Genomic DNA, 10582 nt, shown 5'->3' with positions numbered 1-10582 from the left:
GACTGCAGGAATGTCCAACAGAGCTGTTGCCAGAGAATTTAATGTTAATTTCTCTACCATAAGCCACCCCAGTTTTTAAAGAATTTGGCAGTACATCCAACCAGCCTTTCAACCGCAGACCACATGTAACCACGTCAGGCCAGGACCTCCACATCAGCTTCTTCACCTGTAGGATCGTTTGGGGGGTCAATTTATTTAAGTTGACTGATTTCCTTCTATGAACTGTAACTAAGTAAACATTTTGAAATTGTTGCATGATAAGTTTATATTTTTGTTAAGTATATTGATCGATCTGGAGTTTGGTCAAACACGTTATCAAAAATATGGCACAGCAAAAGCAGCTATTAAGAATAACCGCTATGGCTAGAGAGATAGGGGCAAAAAAGGCCTTGATGACGAAACATGACAAATCAACACAGATATCGACTGGGTGTCAGTGACTCATGTATTCAAGGAACGTAGTGAATAATAAAGCTACATATCCATGTGGGTCTATTTAGGTTTAACATGTATTGCCCATTGGAGGTGGTGGAGTGGTGCTTGAATCAGTGATTCACTGACTGTGTGGTAACAGGGAAATCACTAATATACCTCATGTGCCATAAATGCCATGAAGGCTATAGTGTGGGGTCCTCTGAGAAAATCTAATCTTATTAAACAAATTAAGAACTTTTTCTCTTCAAATGGGTATACATTTTATTAGTATCTCTTTTAGTCCTCATTTGGACTAACCTTCCAAGAGTCCTTAAACATTAATACATTTTAACATATAACACACTCAGCTAAGGACCTCTTCCACCATTAGAATGTGTGTTCATGTTATTCTGCCTGGTCAGCCAGTGGGACCTACAATTGAGTGAATATGAACACACAGGATATAATTATTCCAAGTTGGGTCTCCTGCATATTCTAGTGTCAATTACGGGTTGTAAAAGCTTAGATCATACAGGCAAGCAATACAAACTCGGGAAAAAATAGAAACATCCGAACATCACACCTGCGGGACAGGTACAGGATGGCAACAACAACTGCCCGAGTTACACCAGGAACGCACAATCCCTCTATCAGTGCTCAGACTGTCTGCAATAGGCTGAGAGAGGCTGGACTGGGGGCTTTTAGGCCTGTTGTAAGGCAGGTCCTCACCAGACATCATTGGCAACAACGTCGCCTATGGGCGCAAACCCACCATCGCTGGACCAGACAGGACTGCCAAAAAGTGCTCTTCACTGACAAGTCACGGTTTTGTCTCACATGGGGTGATGGTCGGATTCGCGTTTATCGTCGAAGGAATGAGCATTACACTGAGGCCTGTACTCTAGAGCGGGATCGATTTGGAGGTGGAGGGTCTGTCATGGTCTGGGGTGGTGTGTCACAGCATCATCGGACTGAGCTTGTTGTCATTGCAGGCAATCTCAACGCTGTGCGTTATTGGGAAGACATCCTCCTCCCTCATGTGGTACCCCTCCTGCAGGCTCATCCTGACATGACCCCCCAGCATGACAATGCCATCAGCCATACTGCTCGTTCTGTGTGTGATTTCCTGCAGGACAGGAATGTCAGTGTTCTGTCATGGCCAGCGAAGAGCCCAGATCTCAATCCCATTGAGCACATCTGGGACCTGTTGGATCGGAGGGTGAGGGCTAGGGCCATTCGCCCCAGAAATGTACGGGAACTTGCAGGTGCCTTGGTGAAGAGTGGGTTAACATCTCACAGCAATAACTGGCAAATCTGGTGCAGTCCATGAGGAGGAGATGCACTGCAGTACTTAATGCAGCTGATGGCCACACCAGATACTGGACTGTTACTTTTGACTCCCCCTTTGTTCAGGGACACATTCCATTTCTGTTAGTCACATGTCTGTGGAACTTGTGTTCAGTTTATGTCTCAGTTGTTGAATCTTATGTTCATACAAATATTTTCACATGTTAAGTTTGCGGAAAATAAACGCAGTTGACAGTGAGAGGACATTTCTTTTTTTGCTGAGTTTATGAGAGCTGGGTGATCTATATATTCTCTCCAAAGCAGAAACACATTGGGTAAAAACTGGTTGAATCAAAGTTGTTTCCACATTATTTTAACTAAAAAATGTAATGATGTTGTGGAAAACTGATTGGATTTGCAAATAGTCATCAACTTAAAGGTATTTTGTATTTTACACCCTACTTTTAACCTAAATTCAATGACAGGGTGACATGTTTGGTTGATTTCACATTGAATTCACGTTAGTTAACAACTCAACAAAATGTGCATCAAAACAAGATGTTAAACTGACATCTGTGCCCAGTGTGAAGACTCACATTGCTGAGACTGCTGTGCTGAGTGGGTGGGAGGTTACTTTCTGCTGATTGCTTTGCTGCTCTAATGGAATAGTGGAAAGCGCTGACCAGCAAAGTACTGCTATCTGGCACACTCCCTTGATAGATCAGAGGATTTGCTTTGACCTTAACTACAGCATGTGTCAGTGAGAATAAACTAAGGCATCTACACATGCTTTTGTTGGCAAAAATGTGTCACAAAAAGGTAATCATACAAACATTTCAGATTGTCGTTTTTTCCCCCCATCACTCCTATCTTGGGGACCACTTTTATCTGGTAGAATGGACACTTATTCAAACATGGGATAAGGAGCCTTTGAGTGTTAAAAGGAAAGGCGCTACTTCTTCCTCTGATGAGAATAATAAACGGTTTGATGAATGTCATGTCCTTCTAAATGAGTGGTCTCATCTACCCCCTCTGCATGGTCCCATCTGTCTGAAACGTCTCTCACGCCAACGATCTCGCGAGACGATAGCGAATGCCCCCTGTGTGTGTGTGTGTGTGTGTGTGTGTGTGTGTGTGTGTGTGTGTGTGTGTGTGTGTGTGTGTGTGAGAGAGAGAGAGAGAGAGAGAGAGAGCTGTTGTGTCTGTGGAACGCACTGCGTGAGGCACGGTGTTCGGTTGATAGGGGGCCAAGCTAGTGGGCTAATCGGGGAAAGCATAATCACCACCTCTCCTAGCGGCTTTAATAATATTGTATTTCCATATAAAGATTATGCGAAAGCCGCCGAGCCTGCTCGAGCTGCCTTGGTTCCTACTTCGCTATGTCCGCACCAGAGCTTGCTAGCTAGCGGTCTATTTACACTACAGATGCTATTCCAGCAGCGGAGAAGGGTGCATGAATAAGCAAGAGGGAGGATGGGTTCTCGTTTTCCTGACGGCTAGCTAGCCTTAGAGCTTCGCTGAAAACAAGCACATACTGAAGGCACAGCATTATTCGATTATTTAGTACCTCTGTCTGACGGAGTTTTGTTCGTGAAATGGTTTAAAGTACTTCTTCAAATGGGGGTTCGGCCGTCAAGCACCCTCTCTGGGTTGTTGTTCGGCACACGGAGTTCGAATGTGGGAAATAGCTAGCTAGGTGGCTAGCTATCCTGCTAGTCTCAATAACCAAATGCTGCTGCTACCGTGCAGATCCGAGCGAGAACACCAGCGACTGGAGACTTGGGCCCTGACGTTGCGCCAGCTCCTTTTGCTTTATCGGAGGAAGATTCGGGTCGAAAAGATGGTCGTTTGAGATGTGATTTTTTTCCTCCGTTTTTAGCCATATGTAAGCGGAATGAAGGTGTGTTGATTTGCTGTTGCTGCCATGTCCAAATGAATAATGACAGGCTGAACCTCCAAACCAGTTGAATCTCTTTTGAAGGGGGTGAGGTGGACTGATAACTATCTAACGGAAACATATATTAAAAAACTGTATCTCTGAGGTTTACACTCCTTGGACTTACCTGGAACTCCAAGCCACGTCTTTCATATCTGCTAATTTAAAGTACACAGACTTGAGCTGCAAATATGGATAAATTAACAATTATATCAGGATGTCTGTTTCTGGCAGCGGATATCTTTGCAATCGCAAGCATTGCAAACCCCGACTGGATCAACACAGGCGAATCTGCAGGTAATTGGGGAATTATTGAACTCTTATCTTTGACATTGACCACTGTATTTTCCTTTAAATGTTACAGCATCACTGATGGAATGATTCCCCTTTGCAGATTCATTGCAGCCTTTACCTGCTGCTGCATTCACCCTCTAGCAATGTTTACATATCAGCAGGGGTATCTTGTCCTCTCTGCAACTCAGTCGTTTGTTTTATGTTCCTCTGTGATTTGAAACACTAGGCTACTAATCCAAAATAGGGATGCATAATAAATATATAATGTATATATCACATGTAGATATTATTTTAGGCCTATATAATAAGTTATTGCTGATATATTGGGGACACACAGAAATAATTTGATATATGTTGTATTCTCTACTACTCTCTTTCCCATGTATTACGTAAGGGTAGTGTTGTAATGATTTCATATTACCAAGACCAAGAAGCACTACACAGTCATTTCTTGGCGGCGGTTGTTTATTTAGTAGATAGATCTGTCATCAGAGCAATTGGCCACGTCAATGACCACTTCGAGGTCAATCCTATGGGTCAATCGACAGACTTGATCAACTGTAACAAGTGTTGAATACAGGCTTCCTGCTGGCCTCCCAAATGCCAGTTGGTCTTTTTCTGTTGACAAGCCTCAAAACATATCCACATGCCATTAATAGGCTGATGCTCTTCTTTGTACCCACCCCCACCCACGATGATGACGGCTTATAGTAGGAACTGGGTCAGGAAGGGTTCATGCACCAATGTGAAACCAATGTAGCCTGTCAGCTGCTGCAGCAGAAGCTATTTGTTTTCATTGCCCTATTTTCTAAGAAGAAAAGGGATGGATGTTTTCAAAACACTGTTTCTGATGTGTGCTCACTGTCTTTATCTTTCAATTGGACTGTGTCCACACACACTCTCACACATCAACTCAAATAAGCCTTCTATGACAATAACATTCATGTTTTGTCTTTAAAAACGACTTGACAATATTGACACCCTTACTGGAAATGAAGAGTAGCTAACTCATGTTCCACAGTAAATAACATTGTAATTACATGTAATTAGAAAGCATGCTGAGTTGCTTCAGTATGCCTACTCAGCAATGGCCTCAGTAACCTATTCCTGCTAGGCTGTGCCATCTGCCTCACTCCTGCTTTGTTGATAATGGTCACACCTGCAATTAGCCTACCACAGCAAAAGTGCTGGTAAGTGTAGGGTTGCATGCATTGCAAACCACACATCTTAGTGTTTCCCCTTGGATTTTTGTTCAGCAGTGGTGGCAGGGGTAGCGTTAGGGCAATGACATGCAAGCTGTTCCCATAGACTTCCAGTCATTGAGCCAACGACTATCCATTTAAAAGCGAGTCTCAGCCGATATTGATTATAAACAACCATTTTTTTTGCAACGGTGGCAACAATTAACAGTGGTGGGCCACCCCTGCTAAATGAATATAGGGAAAACAATGTCATAACCGATTCCAATTATATAATGTTTTAATTCTCGACAAAAAAATACTTTCCAAGGCGCAACTCAGGCTGCAATTGGCCAAAAGGGTTTGTTTTGGTTTGGCTGCTGGTTTTAGTAGAGCAGTGCAAACGACCATCCTCTCTTATCTCCCACTGTTCTCACTTCCCCTCCACAGTCTCCCCTGCGGTTTCTTTGATGATGATGGTGGGTCTTTTGTTGGGCTGTTTATGAGATGGAAAGACCCTTCTTAACATCCTGTCTCTGAAGGCACCAGGCTTTTCTCACCCAGGGATTTAGTCACAAAGCCTGTGTTTGGTGTCCTGTGCTTCTCATCATACCCTCCTGGTTTTGTGACAGGCTGTGGGTATTAGGTGTTATCGGTCCAATTCATTATAGAAGTAACTCAATATAGAGAATAAAATTTCCAGCACATTGGCAGCCTTTTAATGGATGGCAGAAAAAGTCATTTGCTCAGGGTTGGCCTGTGTGACGCATCATAAGAATTTCCCTCTGTCATCATGGTTTGATTGTGATGTGTTTGTGGACATAGTGGTTAGCCTAATTGCTCACCACAATTTGGGAGATAATTGTAGATCTTACACTCTCAACAGCACATTAATGGAAGTGATAATTGTATTTGTTGGGCTGATTTATTTTTGGATGAAGGGAAAGCAAGCATACAAATGCAGTTTGTTTTGTCATGTTTTTTCTTCTTCTGTTCTCAATTTATATTGTCATAATTGGCCTAACACAGCCTGACTTCTTTAATGCCTGTACAAGTAACAAATAGGCTATGCTCTATTTGCCCCCAAACAACATTGCTATAGTAGAAAGATTTTAACATAAAAAACAGAAACCAGCAAAGAACTCTATCATCAGTCTTCAGCCTCTGCTTTTGATTAAGTCATCTGAATGTAATTTATGAGACTGAATGTATGATTGGTTGTAAAGACATTTTGTGACCAATGTGAATATTGCTTTAATCTTCATCTGTCAGTTTCAGTTCCTCTTAGTTTCTCTTAGTTTCTCTTAGCGTAGCACAAAGATGCAGACATGGCATTTAGCAAAGCATTAAATCATCTACTATCCGCAGCGGTCGAAGGAACTGCATCTCAGTGCTGGAGGTGTCACCCTGGTCCCTGGTTCGAATCCAGGCTGCATCACATCCGGGCGTGATTAGGAGTCCCATAGGGCGGTGCCCAATTGGCCCAGCATCGTCTGGGTTTGGCTGGTGTAGGCCATCATTGTAAATAAGAATTTGTTCTTAACTGACTTGCCTAGTTAAATAAAGGTTCAATAAAATAAAAAATACAGTGGGTGTATCTCAATAGTCTAAAGTGGCTTCCTCGTCTCCTATCCTCCACCTGTACCGAACAGGTGAATTCCTGGATAGCTGTCTATCCACATGGCTTTAACCTTGTGAGGTTCTTTGGCTCCTGACCCCATTTTGATATAAAAATAATAATTGCGACCCCACGATGTAAAAAATTAAATTAAATTAAAAGAAGTTATGTAATCAACTGCAATTGTTTACTTTTTTAGTTTGGACTATGACAGTATGAAGTGACCGAAGTGCATCAAAGGTATGGCAATAATGTTGGATGATCTTCTGTGTAGAAAAGAACATCATCACAGTCCCACTGGTCTTGTCCACTCGGTTCTAACTGCTTTTGGGCATAGTACAGGGGAAACAGTACATTTGTAATGATGCAACACAACATTTCACAATGTTTTATCATGGCAAGTGCTTCAATACAGAGTTCTACAAAGTGTTTCATTATAAATAAATAAATAATAATGCAAGAATCTAGGCAACAATGCAGCAACCTTCTCCTCTGTTTCCAGCTGGCTGAGGAGGTTTCTGACTGCCTGGGATGAGGACTTTTCTGCCAACAAAAACTCTCTGTACAGATGAACATGCTCTGCATGGTACTTCACTGCCTCAAATGAACTATTGCATCTGGAGCTCACTGCTTCAGGTGGAGCCTTGGACCTGCACAAACTCCTTCATAATGAGGAAGCTCACCCATCTTCTATTTCTGACAGGGTTCTTGAAGAAGACAGATCTCATCCATGTCCCAACTGATGCAACTTCAGAGAAGTATTTGTAGTGCTGCCAGGTTTCACCCTCCAGATTGATGACATGATAGAGACAGGGTACATGGACACTGTTGGGCATCTCTCCTTTCAGAACCTCCTTGTATGCCTTCAGACAGTAGGAGGCATTGTCTGTGACCACTGCCCAGGCATCATTCAGGTTCAGATGGTTGCTGTGGAGGGAGGCTAGTATAGCTTGGGAAAACGTGGAGTAGTTGCATCTGTCCATGAAAATGACATCTACCAGAAAGTACTGGTTTTCAACACCTGCAATGAAAGATAAGGACAAACTTGAATTATGTTTTAATCTAAAATAATATTGTGACAAAATAAGTGTTATTTAAATTTCAAGTGTAAACACGATATAGATACAGCGATAGTTAGCTAGATGGAGAGGCAGACAACTGCTGACATTATGCATCGCTATATTTCACCACGAAAGCTTGTCGTTTGGAATATCACAATTTGCATGCGGACAATTCACAAGCCTACATTTACATTCTGCAGTTGCACCGCCTTATTAATAGGCTGTTAAGTTAACTCCCCAATGACGATGTTTAGAACGCTGCAATCCCTTGGATCTGTTGTCTCGTCAACAACCACCACAAACTTCTTCCCACGGATCTTCAGTAGAACGACAGTCATATGTTGGTCGAACACACGGGGCGGGTGAGTTTGACAGAGGCTGCTCTCATTTTCGAGGAACGCTCCTTCCTGTTTGCAGTGCTTCACACTTAAAACGACCATAGCTTTCTTAGCTTTTCTAAGGGGATGTCTGACTCGGCGTGCACACAGCCGCAAAGTCCTGAATACATTCTCGTCTTGAATCCGCTGATGAGCTTGCACTAGAAATGGTTGTTTGAAGAGGTATGCTCTGGCTAACACAGTGCTTTTCCTTGTTTTTCACATGGGCTTTAGACTTTAAGTGGTCATCACATGTATTTTTACGGGTCCAATCAATAGTATGTTGACATACTTTGCAGAACAGCTTATCGCCTGACTCATAATAGTCCTTTGGGTATTGCTCTGCTCTGAATTTAGGGGTTAGGGTCAAAGTTTTTCGTGTTTTTGATGACTTGGCCGTCCTAGACAGCCTCTTCGACATGTTTTTCAAAGTGACAGCCAAGTTGTGAGGTGACGTAAGGGTCCCACGCACAACCTCCCCCTCAAAACACCCCAATCGAAAACTGAATTATTTATCTAGGCCTACTCGTCTAATTTTACAATTATGAAATAATTTTCAATTTCAGCCAAATAATGGAAAATTCTGCAATCTTCCATGTTTTACAGTTGATTCCATTTTTATTACCAAATTCCGTCTGCGTTTTCAGCATCTCGGAAATCATAGGGCCCTACATAAACCACTCTTTTTTATTAAAACCGCATCTAGGTTAATGATGTAACCCTGGTTCTATGAAGCAAGCGCACATTTTCTCTCACAACCCCATTTTCTCTCGCGACCCCTCATGGGGTCGCAACCCCTAGTTTTGGAATCCCTGAGTGCCCAGTGCACTCAGTAAAGATGAGTAGAGGAGACCAGCAGAGGTGGTCACTTTAGGCTATTGAATTGCATCCTTTGTGTGTTACCCACACACATTCCTCATTGCGGAGCATTATGGACCGGGGTGAAATGTCACCCAAACACAATCCTAGTGGAATTTGCCCCTATGCTCAGATCTAGGATCAGATGACCATACCCCAGCATTAAACCTAAACCATTACTATATAAAAACAAAAAGCAAACCTGATTTGGGATCATTGGCGGAGTACCTCATCATGGTGTCTCTCTAAGGTCAAAGTGTAGAGAAACAGAAATGCCACCCAGGCCAATTAGTAGGGATGCATGAAGATGTTGCCCACAGACACTGATCATAGGTCAGAGTTTTGTAACCTCCTAATTAAGTTAGCTGTACCTACATCAGTTATCTGGATTAGCGTTAATGGAACCAGGATTTTGATTTTGAGCTACTCATTGACTCTTAGGGTGGTGCCCTTATTACGGTGCCTTGATTTCCTACAGGAGAGCTCGGCAGCTCTAAACACCCCTGTAATTGGAACCTTGAGTCAGATACCTTGTGTGTATAATATACAGAAGAAGGGTTGAGTCTCCTCACTCAACACAATACCACAGCTGTGTTTCCTAAATGGGTTACTCTACACCTGTCTTTGGTCACGGCTAAAGATAATTCTAATGAAGGAGATAACATTATTGATTTGTAGTTAAACAAGACCAATTGAAAAGCCTGCAAGTGAGTAAGTCATAAGTAGAGTCTGGAGTTTCTCCAATCCTGACTACGTAACCTGACTAGGAACAACTCCTGGCCCAGGGCAACACAGAGACGTTTGGGGACCATCGACAACCACTGGCACAAAAGGAGGAGAAATGTTGGCTCTCCAGCTGAAAAGACCCTGTCCTCACCTCTGTGTGACGTTCCCAGGCAATCACAGTAAACTTCATTTCCTGCCTGGGCTTCTACACAAATCCCATTATTACTGGCAGTGTCAGTGTCACGGAGACAACTGTGAATCTGCCCGCAGCCCTCTGCCCTCCTGTAGATCCTGTTGTCTTCAGAATGTCTCTGTCACCATCTGAATGAAAATAGACCCACACACACAGAGAGACAGTGAGATTAAAAAGGGTCACGGTTCAGTATTTAGTGTTATTTTGTTTTCTTGACTGAAATGCGATATGCCATCTCTCACAATGCTATCCTACAAGTAGACTTGATGATGAGATCCTCTCTTCACCTTCCAGCTGTCAGACATATGTAGCACTATCATTTCATGCAGGAAGCCTATTGTGTCTTCTATACATTTCTTTCCAAGACAAAAAGCGTGGTCAACTTGATGATCATTTCAGCACTGTTTTGATTGGGACAGCACCATCGCGCTGCTTTGAGCGCTGCTTTAATGCATAGGGGCATTATCTGAATATCTGTTTGAAAAATAATAGCAATCTACATTTTCTAATCTGTATCATGAGGAAGATACTCCAAATGTAACAGCCTACGCCTGCTCCCTAACAAAGCGGAGCCAGGGTAGGAAAAAAAGATAAAGGGTGCAGAGGTTCATCCAGGTCAAATTTGAGATTTCTTTACATG

General features: G+C 42.7%; 1 protein-coding gene across 1 annotated transcript in view; it reads left to right on the top strand.

Annotated features, from left to right (window-relative positions):
- The first annotated feature begins 2872 nt into the window (after window positions 1–2872).
- mosmoa (modulator of smoothened a) overlaps window positions 2873–10582 on the top strand; it is a 28174-nt gene continuing 20464 nt past the window's right edge. The window contains exon 1 of the mRNA XM_020468788.2: window positions 2873–3934. Coding sequence (XP_020324377.1) covers window positions 3829–3934 — 106 coding nt within the window. The 5' untranslated portion in view covers window positions 2873–3828. The remainder of the gene's footprint in view (window positions 3935–10582) is intronic.

The sequence above is a fragment of the Oncorhynchus kisutch genome, unplaced genomic scaffold (genome assembly GCF_002021735.2).
Source record: "Oncorhynchus kisutch isolate 150728-3 unplaced genomic scaffold, Okis_V2 Okis06b-Okis10b_hom, whole genome shotgun sequence".
Classification (NCBI taxonomy): domain Eukaryota; kingdom Metazoa; phylum Chordata; class Actinopteri; order Salmoniformes; family Salmonidae; genus Oncorhynchus; species Oncorhynchus kisutch.
The sequence above is the reverse complement of the archived record's forward strand: the minus strand, read 5'-3'. Positions and strand labels throughout refer to the sequence as shown.